This window comes from Sipha flava, unplaced genomic scaffold (assembly GCF_003268045.1).
Source record: "Sipha flava isolate LNK unplaced genomic scaffold, YSA_version1 2_pilon_pilon, whole genome shotgun sequence".
Classification (NCBI taxonomy): domain Eukaryota; kingdom Metazoa; phylum Arthropoda; class Insecta; order Hemiptera; family Aphididae; genus Sipha; species Sipha flava.
In genome coordinates, this window is record NW_020272972.1 from 692,483 (window position 1) to 711,835 (window position 19,353).

The 19,353-nt window shown below is 41.5% G+C and overlaps 1 protein-coding gene across 1 annotated transcript; it reads left to right on the plus strand.

Moving 5' to 3' along the window:
* Window positions 1–5: 5 nt before the first annotated feature.
* LOC112686016 (protein 5NUC-like) lies at window positions 6–19,068 on the plus strand (the record flags this gene model as incomplete). Its single annotated transcript, XM_025558115.1, has 9 exons — window positions 6–320; window positions 14,450–14,653; window positions 15,446–15,647; window positions 15,775–15,975; window positions 16,162–16,319; window positions 16,441–16,555; window positions 16,678–16,833; window positions 17,357–17,554; window positions 18,787–19,068. Coding segments are annotated over 9 exons (1,761 nt in total), but the record flags the coding sequence as incomplete, so codon positions are not given.
* Between the last annotated feature and the right edge of the window lie 285 nt (window positions 19,069–19,353).

The following is a 19,353-nucleotide window of genomic DNA, read 5'->3' on the forward strand; positions in this document are numbered from 1 at the left end:
CGTCGCGCGCGTCCCCGTCGCCGCCGCGGAACGCCGACGACGACCGCGTGTACCGGCTGCTCGTGTTGCACACCAACGACATGCACGCGCGGTACGCGCAGACCGACCGCTACGGCAACGAGTGCCCGGCCGCCGCCGCCGGCGAGTGTTTCGGCGGTTTCCCGCGGCTCCGGACGGCCGTGCGACAGGCCCGCGTGCCGCACGACGGCGGATCGCTGTTCCTGAACGCGGGCGACACGTTCCAGGGCACCGCGTTCTACACGTACTTCCGGTGGCCGCTGGCCGCCCGCATGGTGCAGATGCTCGACATCGACGTCATGGTGAGTGGTGCCGCTGCCCCCCCACCCCCAACGGTCGCTCGGTCCGGTGGTGCGTTCGCGCGGGCGGCGGGGCGCGAACAGGCCTCGGCCGCTCCTCGTACCCCCTCGCCCCCGCCACGGCCCCGTTCCACCGAGATCCGATGCGTTTTCGCCCCGCGAAACGTGAATCGTGCTATCGGTTTTTTTTTTTAATCCGCACCGAATCGCACACCCGTTGACTTTCCGATATCGCGTGCGCGTAACCGTTTCGCACGATACGAATACAATAAGTGCGTTGAAATCGTTATTCCGATTTCATCGGACCGGTTGAACCGTTCAATTCCGTTCGGAGGGAATCGGTCCCGGACGAAAAAAAAAAAATCTTAACACCGGGTCGCGGTACAACGATAAGCGATTTGGTTTCAGGCGGATTCCATCGAACGGCAACGATGGACACCTCCGAACGACATTGTACTGCATTGAAATCCGTTCGTTGCGTGGTCCCCCGTACGTCGGCGCTGTCGAGTTCTACGTTCTACCGTCGTAGATGTAGATGCAGATTGACCAACTTTAACCGTTGAAAAATGCATATTTACTCGTTAATTATAAACTCTTGCGGGTTACCGCGTATCGCATAACCAACCGTAACCGTAAGCTCCCTACCGGGATACAAGGTCTCCAAGAAATAAATAACCGTCGGCACGTGTCTCTGCATAGCGTGGTTCGTACTTCGTTCGAGTATATTGCGTTTCACGTAAACGCACCAACCCCAGCAACGATTGTGTTCACCCGCATGCGCACGCAACAGGCGCGTAACAGATGTGAAATGTTTGTTTATTTTTTCACTTTTATTTACAAACGTAACGCGTATGCCCAGTGATTCGACTAGGATCTTGGAACCCCCGACGACGTGATAAGTCCGGGACGCTGTTACTGTCCAAGCGTTCGTAGTACATTTATTTATTTATTTTTTTTTTTTTTACGATACTGACCTACTAATCATTCATCGTTAAACTCAGTTCTTTCGCGTCGAAAACACCCTCCATGTTCCCGCCTATGACGGCCTTGAGATACGGTCCGTATCCACCCCGATTGTTCAATGTACGGCAAGTCAATATCATATTGATACACAAACGGATTGTGACATAGGCATTCACGTAAAACACGTCATCTTCCGTGTGAAATCGTAATAAACGTTCTCTTTTGTTCGTATCAAATATAACATAATAATTGAACTCGCCAATATGATTAAATCGAAAAATATTTATTCGAACGATTACAGCAGTAAAAACAATTGGTAAAATAAACGTTACCAATTAAATTCGATAAGACGTGGTAACCTGTTGAACGCTTTGATCATATACAATGGATAGAACCGTCGCATATCACACCTATGGAATGAGTTGAAGTCAACATAACTATAGGACCGGTGACATCTGCGCATGCGCGCATGCTTATCAAATGCCGATCTGTTTTTCGGCTTAAAATTGAATTTAGGCATCACTGATTCTAAATTTACGAAACATTGTTATTGATCATCATTTTGACGTAGCAAGTACAATATAATCAATTGTGTTGTTATAATAATGCAATTAGAAACTTAACAAACAATTACACTTTATAGTTAATCGTTTATGTCGTTCAATAATCAATTAATTAATATTTGCGCCAAAAATTAATGATAAGATGCCAACGCGCATGCGCGTATCACTGCGGTCCTACTGTTATGTTGGCTTCACAAAATCATTCGTACGACTCCATCCGTCGTGTACGATCTAAGGTTGACCGGATAAACTTGTAAACCGATTACGATGGTCGAACAACCGTGTTCGGAGCGCAAACGCGTTTCGGTAAACGACGTAAACGGGGCTCGCAACCGGTGCAAGCGAACCCTAACGGTACTGTATTTCCCGCCCCGCTGTCCGTACTGCACGTCGTCACGTTCATGTACGGCATGTTGAAATCCATCTTCGGACACTCCACGATCGAACGCCGGCGACACGATAAACCGTCGGAACTGCACAATCATGTCAACGTGTTCGGGCACGTAGTCAGAGAATATTCACTAGGCGGGCCAACGTTATGGTGTGGGCCCCCTCCTCCCGGGAATTTTTTATATTATAAAAACGTGGTTAGTCAGCGTATCGTTACTACAAATGGTACATGTATATAATCTAATAATATCATATTTTATCGTTTCGCTCGTAATTACAGTATTCTTTCGGCGCATCCGCCGAGAGGTGCCGTTTTAAAATTAATTTAAACGTTGAATACATCAATAAATCAAATGTATAAATACAATAAATCGTATAAATATTAACGCAGGTGACGTTAGCACGAGTGCGGCGTGCGCCGAACGTCGATGTAAGTGCCCGATCGGAGACCGTAACGTAATTCTATACGGAACCAACGTAATGGCGGCACCCCAGCTCAAAGCGTTTTAAAAATAGACATACAAGTGTAGAGTAGTCACTGTCTAGATACGATGAGAACACCTCGACACTGTGGTATAGCGCCGGTATTTAGCTATGGATAGCAATTATTTCCTAATCGATCGTTCGGATTTAGTCACGAGTTGACATTACTTAGATTGTAATTAAAACCCGATGCGTTTGATCTCGTCACGTTCAGACAACGTTAAGAATTCGGTAAAAATTAAAAGCAATCGCATAATAATGAGCCCCTCTCGATATACCCTAGGTGGGCCGGCCCGAGGCCGGACACACATTATGGTGGGCCACGCACACCCCGGCCATCATTCGGCTACGCGCCTGAACGTGTCGCTATCCGGTGATAACGCAAACGATTTTGTATAATTTATTTTACGCGACGCGAAAGATAACCGTCATTTGTTATTTGTTCGGCGGGCGCGCGTATAACGCAGAACGCGCGGGCCACGATAACGGAACCGGCAGCCGAAACGTTACCGACGTTCTTCTCACCGACGTGCGACATCGCGCCGCATCGGAAGCGAATCGCGAACGCGGGACCAATAAAAACGTCGGACCGCTGCCGTACGATAACGTTTATTGTTACCGTTTCCGATTCGATTTCCCTATGCCGTAACGTGTGTACACGTAGCAGTGCCGCGCGCGCGCACGGGCCTCGAGGCTTACGCACATCCGGGGGGGGGGGGGGAGAGGCCCTAGTCCCAGCCTAAAACTAAACTGCGTTTTACAAACGTACGATCATTTGATATTATTGTTTTATAACGAAAAGAAACTTTGTTTTAAAATGCACGTAAGCATGTTATGATATCCCGGAGTGATATGATGTTTATTTAACAATGAGTCCATTGTGTATTTCAGTAGGCGTACAACATACCCACCTAAACCGTTTAAATGAATTTACTACATAAATACGCAGTGAAGAATAATGTACAACAGTTGTAGGTATTCAATTTGATATACATATATGTGCATGCATCATACGCTAACCGATGTGAAACGTGTTTTAAAACCTAAAAAAAATCGATACTTATAAATGAGACGTACAACAAAAATAAACCCTAGGAAGGGGCCTAACGTAATTATGATATAATTACCGCGCACGGGCCTCCGATTTTGTAGTTGCGGCGCTGACACGTAGACTGGCAATATCGATATATCGAAACGTTTCGCTTCGTTATCCGCGACGAAATCTGCGCGCGCAAAACACCCGTAAACGGTTTGTAGAAAATTTTCAGGTTAGGCGTCGAAGGGACTCCCGTCCCCCGACCGCCGTCCAAAACGATACGCCCCACCCCGTTCCCGGAGTCCTTGAATATCGGTTCGATAAATCCGCCGACCGGCACTCGAGCGCACGTCGCGCGATCCCAATGACGAACGAGTGATCCCGTGGAAAAAAAAATTAAATACGTGCGCCACGGAACGAACGACCCCGGTCGATTCGCAATCGTTTTAAAACACTGCCTAGGGCCCGGACTGAACCGGTAGAGAAGCCTACTGCGCTAAAATTGTAGAAGGCCGCCCCTTTTCCGACACGTTCCGAGGAGCAGTTACTTTTCGTTTTTTTTCACATAATTAAACGTGAATTTACTCGCATACACTTACGTATTGCTTACGATTTACGATTTGCACTTACGTACTTGGACCTACGTAACGATGAGTATGATGTATGCTAATACAACGTATTTATCGAAATTTAAAATCAAACCGGCTTCGGTTATCTAGATAGAATCAATAGAACTATTGTATCACATCAACAAAATTTCAGGATTAAGATAAGCATAAAATAGTTTTGATTTAATTCGCCAAAAAAAAAATAACTAAAATTTTTCATTATTAGTATGGTTGCGTTAGGCCCCTATTTTAAGAATAAATTTCAGTTCTCCGTCGATCACCGGATGTCCAAGTGACCCAGACCGAAACTGCACACACACACACACACACACACACACATACAAAATTTGAGATTTGTTGGCTATCGTTAGGTGTGGATTCAAGAGTGTTTCCAGACCTTGTTTGGTGTGGAAGGGGAGGTGAAATAATAAAAAAAAGTGTACTATAAATTTAAATGGGATTTTAATCTAACTCGATTTTCAATGAAATGTTTTGAAATCGAATTTTGAATTAATGAAATTAATAATTTCTTTTATAAGTTTTATAGAAAATTAAAGTATATGATAATATATCAGATACACAGACGGGAATTATTATCTATCAAGTAGTAGTTACTACTAAATTTGTTCGATGCGCATTTATATTCCATAGTTGAAACTATTAATACTCACTGTTACATTCACGTGGCTCCTTTACTTGTTCTCTTTGAAGTTAGAAGCTCTTTTCAACACGTATTTTTAAGTGCGTATCCATGATCATGTTTAAGCATTTTCATAAACAATTGTTACAGTATTGGTATATGTGCAAGGTGGTTTTTTTAATCTTTTTAAAATTGTACACCCACTCACGTGTCACGTGTCACGTGAACCAGATGACGTTACTAGGCGCATCGCTCGCCAAAGTAACATGACTTATGATATGACAAGTGACATGGAAAATTATGTGACTAGTGATATATATCTACTAATCGAATTGATAATTTAAATTGCATGATACTTTTCTTGGCACATTTTCCATAGTATTGCACCAGTTTTGTATGGTGATACGTTAAGGTGTCTGACGAAGAAGACACACAATGTTCCTTATGGTTATTAAATTGTTCAAACAGCAATGATAATGGAAAGGTAAATATAACGTTGATCGATTTCTGCGGAAAATCTTTCATGTATTTTTTCGACATTCAAATATCTAGAAAACTGTGATCGATATTTATGTGTAAAGTACGCAATATTTTTAATATATTACACATTAATGTAATATAATTAATAATTTAATTGATTATAATTAATATTAATGATAAACATAAAATAATAATAGTATTGTTCAAAAAAAATTATCAGGTTAGATAATAATGATTGAATAATTATGTAATATAATAACAATTATTATTACACTAACCATTTGATTAACTCGTATTATTCAAACGCAAGGTTTATGCGTTTTTCGTCGTTGACGAGTAAATAACGATCATGATAATAATAGTAAGAGCACCACTTTTGTCACGGGAAAAAAATCAGAAATAACACTAAACTGACTGCATCCTCCTGTATTTCAATGATGAATTTCGAGTTGAACATGTTCAAAATCACGAGCCATGTCACTCGCCGTATCATAGTGATGTTGCTTCGGTGATCACTCGGCTCTAGACGGTGCGAGTGAAACAATACGTTTAAAATTGCGCGTGATTATAAACTAATATGGTACGCGGTTACGAGTTGTGTCGGTCCGGAACCTTACAGTACAGTTTCATTATAAACGAACCACAGTCGAGTCGCGGTACTAAATTAAAATAATTGTAAGCTTGTTAAAGTAATTATTCAACGTTTATAATTGAAATGAATTATCAATATTAATATTAGATTAGCTGTTGTTTTTGGAAAAAATAACGAAAAAGAGAACTTTAAACTCGTTAACAGCAACAGTCGTTAAGACGACTATAATCGTATTATATTCTATAATCGTTTTGTTATAATAAGGTACAACAAAATTGATCGGTGAACCGTATCAAATAACATTGGCATTATAATCGAGAATTAACGCAATATGAGCTAACCTCCGTGCGGTCGATTCTGGTACGAATTTATTTATTTATTTATTCAAGCGGGCAAAGCCCAATAACAGTTTTAATTCAACGTTATAGCAAATAATTGAAAATTAGAAAGAAAAAGAGAAACAGAGTAAGATTTAGAGATATTAAATATAGAAAGTAGCGAATAATTAAGATTAATAATAATAGCGATTAACATAAATAAGGTTTATAATAATGATAAATAATTCACATGTAATAATTATTAATATAATTATAAAAAGACTCAATTGAGTTAAAATGAAATAAATCGACCTGAGTATCATTAGCTTATTTCATCATTCTAATAATGGAAGCATTTATCAAGTAATTTGTTCTATGTAGTTGCATATAAAAAGTATTAGTAGATCTTGTTTGATATTGAGGAACATGGAAATTAAAATAATTTAGTAATTCACTAGAATTGATCATACCTAACGTTTACCGCTATTCATATTTAAAGTGTCTAATAAAGGCTTATACGATGTATGCATTTGACGCGGAATTTTGCACTCGTACGACATAAAGCAAAGGAAGCGCTTTTGTATACCTTCGAGACATTGGATATGGGTATTTGCAGAATAATTATATTCTAAAATACTGCGTACTAGTGAAAAATATAATGCCTTAAGAGTAAAGGGGTTAGTAAAATCTTTATACGTCTTAATAATAAATCCTAGTATAGATGACGATTTGTTAGAAATAGTTAGATAGTGTTTATTGAAAGTAAGATTAGAATTAAACGTAATACCTAAATCTAGATTTTCAACCACCCGATTAAGTTGAACATTATGTAAATAATAATTTTGTATAACTGGATTACGCGACCTGGAGAAAATCATTCCTTTACATTTATCAACAGCATTTAGCATTAATTTGTTTTTTTCACACCAAATTGATAAACGATTTAAGTCGTTCTGTAACAATACAGAATCTGAGGATGACTTAATTACTCGGAAAAATTTCAAATCATCGGCAAATAGTAGTTTTTGAGAGTCATTAAAATGTAAATCATTAATAAATAGTATAAAAAGCAATGGAGCTAAATGAGAACCTCGTGAGATGCCAGATGGAGTATTGAAAGGTTCCGAAATAAAGTTCTTAACTTTGACAATATGTTTTATGTTAGTGACATATGAAATAAGCCATGATAAAATCGGATCTCGAATTCCAATAGAATGAAGAATATTGTTTTATAAATTTCTCTCTTTCCGTCCGCAACACGAAGTTCCCGCACCCGTTGTACAACAGATAGTGTTCAGACGGTCGTAATTTAAGAGCTAGTGGCGGCTTCGGGGGAGGCAAAAGGACTCGTGCCCTCTTAGTCAATTTTCTATGTACATTTTTTTTAATGTTACAACGAGTATTGTTTAAATTAAAAATACAATAAGTAAGAATAAAATACTACCTACCGGTATAATAATCATTTAAATTTAAACTGGATCGATAGTTTGCCAAAAAAAAACATAAACGATGACTTAAATTCGACCAATAAGACTATGAAGTATGAGAATCTATAAAGATATTTGTGTTACACACGACGAACCTTGTTCGCGAACACACGTTCGTCGTTTCGTTCGCTAGCGTGGGCGCGGGCTTAAAAATCTGTCGATGATTAACAATTGAAATACGTTCCAAGAGTTCACCGAAGGTTACACCAAAGTAACATGACATGTGATCAGACGAGTTATATGACAAGTAACGTGTTAGTAACGTGTGGTTCGTAAAATTTTATTTATCATCATAGCGGAAAATCGCTTAATCGCGCTCACCAATTCGACACGTCGGATCATGTGTAATATTGTTGTTACTTGTCGCGCAAAATAATAGAGTTTGTACTACATTTTGTCATTTGTCACGTGGAGAAGTGCATAGATGTCGATAGGTTGACGACGTGTGCTACAGAGTAAAAAGTCATTTTTCTGAATATCTGGTCCAACTAACCTAACCAACTATTCAAATGTCGATTTTTACATTCTATAAAAACTTTTAAAACGATCAGGATCGTCTACCTCTTTGAATACGGAGTATACATCACGGGAACAGCAATTTTTACGCCAAAATGGATGGACCCAGTATTTGCGCACAGTAGAACCTTGATTGTAATTAAAATAATTCTCTAAATTTATTGCAGCAAGAACGTCTTCATTTTCAGACGACATTTTGGCAAACGGAAAAAAAAAAAAAACATAGAAATTACATGTTATTAGAAATTCATGTAATTTTGGTGCGAGTCACAAAAACCACTTGTTACTTATTGGTCATCACTCGTGAGATCACGCTTCATGTTACTTTGGTGAGCGCTGCACCGAAGCCAATTCGTGAGACCCACGTGTGGCGCGTACACTTTTGTTAACCTTTTATTTTTATTTATTTTTTCCGGGAAGCAATTGTTGGAAAACAAAACGATTAAACCGTCTCGTTATCGCATATATTAGCATTCATAATGTCGTTGTTGAATCGAATCCAAAAATCAGAAAAATCACAGAAGCGCTAAATTGTTTTTGTACAGAAAAAAAAAACATTCCCGCATCGCATTCCATGATCCACGACTCGATCCAACAGATTCCGACGATTCGGTACGATAATTACGAGCGACTAACAATCTATCTCCTAGCCGTCCCGGGCACGATTTATCGATAACGATGACGTCCCGCGACTAGTGGGTAGAAGACAGGGATTCGTCTACAGACGTGTAATTTTTGTAATTATTAACGACTATTTTGACATTTTTAACTTTGTGAAGTATACCGGTATTAGGTTAAAACTCGATAAGTATTGTTGTACATTAATTGTTAGAAAAAAATTCGTATTTTTAACGTTTTCCCCGGGAGTAAAAATTCCCAGTTCCACCTGCTGATGACGACGATCGCGCGTAATCGCTACGCCTACATTAATAATAGCATTACGTTGATAGGAGTGCATGCAATACAGGTGTAACAGTTTCGCGAGCAACAGGTTCAGGACCGGTTTTATGTAGTGCGTTGCGTAAAAACTATGTATACGTCAGCCGACCGCGGTCGGTTGGCGTGGCAACAATTACGCATCGATCTGCGTACCGTTCGGGGACTGCCGACGCGATTCGAACGGGATCCCGGGTTTCGTGGAACACACCCCGTGCGGGCACTCAGGACCGTCCCAAGGTTTTTCGAGGCCAGGGGCGAATTAATTTCGAGGGCTTTCGACCGTAATAATAAGATATGATTAACAAAATACTCACTGGGAATAACGAAATTCTTGCAAACGTATTCTCCCAAACCTTAACCGATCAAGCTCATTCAAACCCGTGTGCTGCATTGCACGCTCACACAACATAATTGCATGTTGTTCGTATTATTCACAATCCATTCGGTCAACGCAACCGGACAAGTCGCACTACACGCTCACACGCGCGCGACTTTAATCGCTCAGTGTGATCGGGGCTCTTCTATTATCGACTGTTATACGTCAACACCCAACGGGGGCCCTCTGATAAAACAGACCAACCATGGGGCCCGGGACGAAACGGTCCGGTTGGCCCGACCTTCGTCCGAACGGCCCTGCGGGCACCACCGAAATCGTATCGCGGGACCTGCGCGACGGTCGCGAAAACCAATGTCGCGCGTACGGAACACGAACGAGAGCCGCCGTTATAATCTCACTGCGGTCCTAAGGAAATCAATAGCCAACCCGAGTGTGTGCACACACACACACACACACACGCGGTCTTCGATTGTTTCGCCGCGCACCGCGTTCGCAAGGGCCGACGCGAGATGCGATTTGTTTGCTCGTGAAACGTCGGTTTCACGTATTATTTTATGCGCCGTTCGTTCTCGTTAACTCTCCGCGTCCGTCGCGAACCAAAACTGCATCGCGATCGTACGCGCATGTAACCGTACTGTATACGTGTAACGCACCGTCGGCGGAAACGCTTTCGCTCGAGTGTTTTTCGTTTTCACCGGCGATCGTTGTCGATCATCGAAATCGATTTCGACGGGCGAAAAGATGCCGCGGGCATCGTCGACACGCCTAAAGCTCTCGCGCCCCACCGACCGTCGCCGTCGTTTCGATGAAATTTTTTTTCCACCCGAATCTCGGGAGGACGGGATTTATAACGTTACGATTTTCAAACATTTCGTGTTCGAACGGTTCCCGAACGTTCGCCAAACGGATTGTTGTCCGCATTCTTCTTCGCTTTTTTTTTTTTTTTTTTTTTTGTTCCACACCGTAATCAGTTGTTATCGTTTTCGTGTGGTTTTCGGTCGTAATCATGTTTCCCTTCCGATCCGCTTTCGATTCGAACGGGAAAATCGTTTTTTTCCTAAAACGTCGTTCTACACAAATCGATTCATTACATCATCATACTTCTTTCTTTTTCTCTGGGCGCTTGCACTTAGTAAACGTGACGAATAAAGTCGCAGGAACACGTTGATACCGTGGCATTTCGAATTCGGTCTCATGATTACAGATCCATGACGCCTTGGGGATATGGCTATGGAAAAACAAAAATAAACATTATACGTCTTCGGTGTCAAACGTATTACCGGTCTACTATTATTTATGAATATAACGATCGCATTGAGAAAAAGGAGATTTTAATAAACGTAAAAAAATAAATGTTTCAAGATTAAAAAAGTTAAATGTTTGTAACGTTCACCATGATGGAATTTGACACTATTTTTTTTTATAAAAAACTTGAAGTTTTTTTTTAATTTATCTTGCTTTGTATAAAATGTTAACAAAAATAAATAGATAAAGTTTTAAATATGTAGAAGCAAACAATATGCAATTACCGTTTGAGTAAATTCATTATTTAGTTATAGAACAAAAGTATGAAATGGGAAGAACTCGACCCGTTATTCTACTGCATTATTGGTCCTAAAACACTGTGAGACGCAACGAACAGCAACATCAGCATTTTCACCGGTAAACTGTTGCTTTTTTTCAATTATCATATCCCTTTCACCGGCGACGAAATCGAATACATCGAAACGCCGTCTTCAACTCAAACATAATACTATGTCCGGAGTCCAGAGCAATAATAATAAAAAATACGTCTAGTGTTTGTTATAACTAACAACGAATCGTATTGGGGCGACGTACGGAATGGAAATGTTTACGTAAGCACCGCAACTGCGTACGCACAACATACATAATGCAGATAATCAACATTCTGTGAACGTTCGGTTCAAATCATTATACGAAACGTTGTGCGCGGATTTCTCGGCCGCGTTTAATCCACTAATATGTAAATGTTATCATCGTTCCGTAATTACGAAATATGCTTATTAGCCGGTTCGCTTTCGCGTGTCGTTCGCCGCGGCGCAGCGTCGGGCGACGATGGTTTTTTTCAAAACAGTGCGTTACGCTGACGACGGTTGATGTGTGAATAATTTGCGCGATAAAAATAGTACAAAGCACAGCACACCGAACGAATCCGATCCGTGTTCATTTAGCTCCAGTGGAGACCGTCCAAGTATCTGTACAGTTGTGTTTCGCTGCATACGTGTATTTACATATTATGTAACGCGTACAACGCGAATAGCGATCATCGTAGACGATTAGCAGTAACACGTTCAACTGCAGTTGTTATCGTTTCGGGAACGCATGAATGCGCACTTTTCGCGTACTTACGTATCGTCTTCGCGCGAAGAAGTCGGACGCGTTTCAGCACACGGCTTTAATTTGGAACACGATCAAATGACAATGATCGCTATTGCGATTGCAATTCGATACAACCTACACACTCCTGTAGTTGCACACACACACACACACACACACATATATACACGTTATATGCCGGAAATCGGTCATTATCAGTAATTACTAGTCAATATTAACAGTGGCTAATTAAGTAAGGCGATGCTGACAATGTCTAGGCAATATATGAAATGCCTACGGTTGATAGTCAATGTGGGTGATATTTCATTTATTTATTAAAATATGATCGAAATCGACAGAACCGTGTATGATTATTATGGTCATTATTCATTTCCACTAGATAAACTACTATGGCACTTCGGATTTCATAATGTTTTAGCTGCACGGCAAGCACATCAATTATTTTGACGTTTTGTTTTACAATGACACCTTTGATATCCCTGACTCCCAGCAATACTGTTATGACCGGCAGCCCCCCCGGAAAGTGATTTCCTTTTTTTTCGCTGAATTTCTCGTTTCTTTCGAATCAAGAAAATTTTCGTCGCATGGAATTGTTAGACATAGAAAACATGGAAATCATCCGTTGTCTATAGTACTATACTGCAAACAAGAACCACGAATGAGACAGAAAATTATACTAACTATAGTAAAACCACGTCAATATTATCGTTTTTGTTTGGGTAATACTATTCAAAATTATTTTAAAATAAATTCCATGAGTAATATTGATATTATTAAAATTGTTATTGGGATTGATGGTTTACCAATTGCAAAATGTAATTCAAGCCAGTTATGGCCAATTTTATGATAAATCCGCCCTAATCGCAACTCGGTGTTACCAATAGGAATAACTACTGCAACACAAATGAAAAACATTGACTTATCAGTCGATTACGGAAATATACACCGATTGCCCACAGTGACTGGCGTGCATCGGCATTACTGATATTGCCTAGTCATTACCGTCATTGTCGGGATTACCGATAATGACGGTAACATGTATATCGTATATTTGCGTACAGAGTTGCGGTGGTGAACATTTTTGTTTTTTTGATGAAATTATAAAAGCTGTATGTCGGATTAGAAAACGAAATTATTCATGTTCTTTGGCGATTAACCGGACTGAAAAATCCGGTCACCTGTTCGATGGGACGTCGAGTGGGTAAGTTTTGGGTTTCCACCCTTACCGATATCTGTATCTCGCAGCGACCGACAATGCACATCATTGTCAATACCGCATTGCCGCCCTGGGAGTGGGTACAAAATCCCCGCGCCTGCGAACGGCTTATGTGTACAGTTGGTAATCATCAACAATCAGTGGTGTATAGGATTTCGTTTTAGAAATTAGTCGGCAAATTCGTATATCCATAACGCATTCCCCCCCCCCCCCCACCCACGGTCAATGTTTTTTATCGCCGGCCCCGATCTCGGTATACCCGTCTGTCCGAAGGATCCCTGTGCGGTTGCAACGGCCTCGCATGAACTTCCCCGTCACGCCGTCACCGTATCGAGCATCGCATAAATGTTAAAAATATGTTAACCGCAGATAACGGACGAGCACCGGTTACGCACGTCCCCGGACCAAACGGGTAGGAGTCGATAACGTATTATTAAAACGGTATTAAAACGTACGACGTTCAGCGTGAATCGCGCGGTCGCGTTTCGACCATTACCACGACCGTTGCCTGCGATGAAAAGCGATCGAAACTTTGATTCGCGTTACGTCGCAGCAATGGTCGTGCATAGGGTTGCCAACTGTCCCGCGAGAGGCGGGACGTCCCGTTTCCAGGGCTCAAATAATGCGTCCCGCGATGCGTATCTGCGGGACGCTCATTGTTCCGCTCTTTGTATGCCTGTATAAGTATTTTTATACAGAAGCCTTATATTTTTACTGTGCGCATTTAAAACTATTTTCCGTCCGAAATTCCAATAGAGCCGATTGCACGTACCGGTTTAATCAAAAATTGGTAGTATTTAAAGATTCAATTCAGTATTCAGTACACAAGTACTTTTTCGAAAAGAAAAAATAATTGTCTCATGATGATAGGGTACCCTTAATTGGGAAAAGTGCTTTATTTACTAATTTGTGTTAAAAAAAAAAAAAAACTTGTGATGATTACTTTAAAATAGCGATTATTCTGTTATATGAATATTTTAAATCTGAAACACAACTGATAACAATTATTAAAATCATTTTCTCCTGTTTCTGTAAATTTGTAAGCATGTCCCGCTTTTTTATGTCAAGTCCCGCATATAAATATCTGGTTTCCCGCTTATCTGTAAATAAGAGTTGGCACCCCTAGTCGTGCACGTCCGTGCACGTGTCCGGAACACCGTACCGCGACGACACGATAAGCAAACCGTTGCGTTCGGATGTGTTTCAGTCGTTGGGAAATCACGAGTTCGACAACGGCGTGAAAGATGCTCAATCGTTCGTGCACAACATAACCGTGCCCGTGGTGTGCAGCAACTTGGACCTCAGCGGCGAGCCGTCGATGGCCAACGAACCAAATCTGATGAAATCAAAAGTGTTGACGGTGAACGGTCGCAAGATCGGCATCATTGGATATCTGCTACCGGAAACAATGGTAAGTGGTTGCAATCGACTCGAAAAATTGCGTTCCCCCCCTCCCCAATTTCATTGATTTCGATGACAAATTCGCTGTCAGTTGCACGTGATGCGTCTCGTCATCGTACACTACTGCAGTAATATCGTTTTGCAATTTAATATCCATACAGTTCATCGATTCGCGTGTGCGCGTGAAATCAGCGATTGCTTGTAAAACAAGCAGTTGCAGTTCGTGTGCAAAGCGAGAAATAATTGCCGTCATTCCAATTGACAAAGCGTTCGGGTAAACGCATATGCGTTGGTGAGGAACAGAGAGAGAGAGAGAGAGAGACGATATTATATCATATTATTATTACCGAAGATAGTTTGAATGTTGTGTGCTGGAGAGGTATTTGTAACCTGCAACGGTTAGCGAAAAAGAATACAAAACGGATCTAACATAAATACGATTTTAACGACGTATTCGCGTCCACAGTAAACATACGACGCGTGAACCGTTGAAGTTTGAAGTCGTGGTACACAAATACTTCGAATCGTCTTGGCGTGGTAGCGGAACGGAATAATAATTCGTTTAACCGGTGCAGAATAGTTAATCGGTTTTTTTCTTCTTTCTCGGCACAACTACAACACAATGTTTTCCGTGTAATTAATGCCAATTAATGTACACACATATTGTATTTAGTATTTCTATATATATATAATGTAGGCACATAAATATCGCGGGTACGTATAATGTATAAATAAAGCACTCGAAACGCGTACGGAATTTCGAGCTTGAAATTTAATTATAACATGTTTTCGTACCGTGAAGAGTATTGCGAAAACGGGAAATGTGAAAATATTACCGGAAATTCCATCAATCACGGCCGAAGCAAGACGTCTGAAAAACCAAGGGGTGAACATTCTCATAGCCCTGGGTCATTCCGGATTCGATATGGACAAGCAGATAGCCGAACAAGTGGATGATATCGATTTGGTCATCGGCGGCCATACCAATACGTTTTTGTACAACGGTGAATATCAAACCTATAATATTATTTATCCGTGCGAAACACATGTTTTTCCCCCGTCTCCCGGGCCTTAAACGTTTTATACGTTTATTATGTTTAGTGTAACGTACTGATTATTTATTTTTTCCAGGAAAAGAACCGGACATCGACATTCCTCAAGGTACGTATCCTTTTTGGGTGCAACAAACGAATACCAAAAGGAAGGTTCCTGTTGTACAAGCGTTTCATATCAGTAAATACTTGGGTAAATTATGGCTGGAATTCGACGAGGAGGGAGAATTGATAAAAAGCTACGGAAATCCGGTTCTATTAGATTCGAGTATCGAACAAGGTATGTAACACGAGAACGATGGGTTTGTTCAAACGAAAACCATCGCTTTGAATTTAATTATTTACCATTTACTGGATGACTGATGTTATCTGCATCACGTGTTTAGTAACCTTATCAGTTAGTAGGGAAAAAAACCAGTGTTCGTGATGCTCAGATGATAATACGAAGATTTTTTTTTTTTTTTAGACGCTGAAATGTTAGAGGAAATAAATTATTACCAACGTATGATCGAGAGCAATATGTCACGCGTGGTAGGTTCGACGAGCGTTTTAATCGATGCGGAGAACTGCAGGCTCACGGAGTGCAACATGGGCAACTTCTTGACCGACTCGTTTGTCGATTTCGTGAGTACCTTACGGTTTGCATTCGCGTAGATTCAAATCGATCGAGATTATTATAATTATCTTAACAAAACGATATTTCGAATGGTGTAAAAAAGTAAATAAATAAATACGGTGCTTGCAGAACATACGGCGGAACATCAAAACGTTCGACTTGAAGGAGCGTTGGACCGACGCGCCTATAGCGATCATGCAGGGCGGTGGGATACGGAGTAGCTTCAATCCGATGTCCATGAAAGGTAAATTCGGACGGGTTTAAGGGGGAGAATTGCGATTTTCGTAGTCCGTGCGCTGTCGCGGTACTCTACTGTTTTCATATCGTTCGGGGTGCACCATTATACGAAGCCCCGGCGTGTTTCAGGTAACATCACCTACAGCGATCTACTGTTGGCGACTCCGTTCAATAATCTTGTGGGAAAAATTACCATCAAGGGTTCGGATATTTGGAACGCTTTCGAATTTGCTTTCCGGCGGTACAGTGCCGACATTGGGTACGGCGAATTTCTACAAGTGTCAGGTATGTATTCGAATGCGACACAACAACCATCGCAGCTATCGGCATTGTATTTTATCGCAATAATCTATGCGGACAACGAGCTAAGAGATAGTAAATAATGCATGTAAAATGATCAACATCCGCAGCGACGTGCTTACACGGTGGATTACCGAAACGTTTGGGAAGAATCAAATTTTTCAGTAGATATTTTAGTTTCATTTCGATCGGCTCGTCCGATTTGTAAATTTAAGAGTTCCGATTTGAAACCCCCTCCGGTGTCCAGGTATCGGTGAACGTCACTTTAGCCGGTCTTATTACGGAACGCAAAGTACGTCGCGATTACACAGTATATTATACGATTTACGATTTATTTCGTTTCAAAATCAAATACGTACACGATTTAATCTGCTTTTCCGTTTTACGCGCGCCGCGACCACTTCCACTAACCATTTAACAATATTGCAACACTGCTCCGAGTACGTATTCCGAATGTCCTGAACATGAATTCGTGGTAACTGTCGTGTATACGTGCGTGTTTTGACAGGGTTAAAGGTTGTCGTGGACCTCGGGCAGCCCCCCGGAAAACGTGTGCAATCCGTGTACGCTAGGTGCGGGAACTGCGTGGTGCCGATCTACGAGAAATTGGACCTGAACGGCAACTACACCGTCATCATGTCCCATTATTTGGCGTACGGCGGCGATGGTCACAAGTTCCAGCAAGTGGTCGGCTTTCGGAGTTTCGGTAAGTGTCCACCCGGTATTACGAATCGGTACGCTGCGAACTAGTGGTTTTCGACCTTTTGCTAACCCCTTTTTCCCCCTCGTCCCTTCAACCTGTTTGTTTGATATACCGGATGATTTTCTATTAGGTATGCTCACTCACCCTTTTCGTATGCTTGAACAATATATTCTTTCGAACTCTCAGAAACGTTTTACATCGCCTACAAGATGATATTTTAACTTTGAACTCAACTTATATTCAAAGATCAAATCATATTATACGTTTTCTTAAAATTGGAACTCTCGCGAACACCGATAGTTAACTCGTGCACGACCGGTGAGCATACGCTTAATGAATCGTATCAACGATATCAGAACAACTAACTCGTCCGGCGTTCACCAATTGGGTTCTAAAGACCCTTATTTAGTCTAGTTGGGTCCCAGTGTTTTTCAGGTAGTGCACCAGTTGGGTCCCATGGTTTTACAAATAAAACTCTAGTCGGGCCTACAAAAAAAAAAAAATATTACCCTTCTCGTTTTCACAGACTTAGGACTGTCAGTTATCTATAAATTATAACACCGGTATGATTTTTTTTTTTTTTTAAGTTTCTTATACATGATTTATAATTATTAATTGAAAATTAGAATACCGGTATATGGTAAATAAATAAATAAAACGATTGAACAATTTGAAAATTTACAATTAGTAAACATTTAAATGATAAATTTTTGACAAACTTAAATCTATTACAATTGTATCATTATTAAGCGTGTCAAGTTACAGGTTTTACCGTCGTAATATGTTACGGTATTTTACAGTCGGACCGAACTCGTATATTATCGTTTTTGTAATAGGATCCAATAATCTGTTTATGTTTATCATAAATATCAGTTCTTAACTCGATGGTAGGGAGGGGGGGCGCAGGGGGACGGAGTACCCCAACTAATGTTAAGAAATGTAAGCGTCCTCCTACCGTTACAATGCTATAATTATAACGCTTAACAAGTTTTGGGCACTCTATTTTTGTTAAAGTAAATAGGGTGACCCTTTTGTAAATTTTTCCAAGTCGAGCACCGATAAATATTATTCGGGACCCGATTCGGATACACGCCCAACGAGAGACCCGTTTTACCACGACCCCGTCGTCGAGCTTGTCGTCGAACCCCTCCCCACCATTCCTCACACCGTCCAACCGGTCGAAAGCCGCTTCCAAGGACTAGTCTCATCGGGCGTTCGTGTACGCGTGCGTGCAGGTGCTACCGATCTCGAAATCGTCGAAGAAGACGTCAAAGTCATGTCGCCGTTACGACCGGAAGTGGACGGCCGGATAGTTATACTGAACGCGGACAAGTTGCAGGACGCCGGCAATCCACCACCGCAGACCGCCGGCGGCCGACGCGTCTCGTCCGTCGACTCCGTTCCGGTGCTGATCGCGACCGTCGCGTGTCTCCGCGCGCACGTTTGACCGCGCGCGAACAATTCATGTACACGATCGTTTTTCGCTTCAATATACGATCGTTGTTGTTTTTGCTGCACGTATTGTTCGTTTTTTTTTTTTTTTTTTTTTTTTTTTTCCACCCCGCAGGAAGTCCTCGAACGGCCGGTGCTGTTCGACGGACCCGTGTCGGAACCGTCGAGCCGGGCTAGGGCGAAGGGTTTCGGTACTTCTTCCCTCGGCACGGCGGTGCCGACCGCGTAGACCTGGATCCGTCGATCGTCGCGGCCACCGTGCGCGTGTCTCCGCCCGGGGGCCGATCGTTATTGTTTTTCCGTTGTCGTAGCGATCGATTTCCAAAAACCGTTCGTTCCGTTGTGTCCGT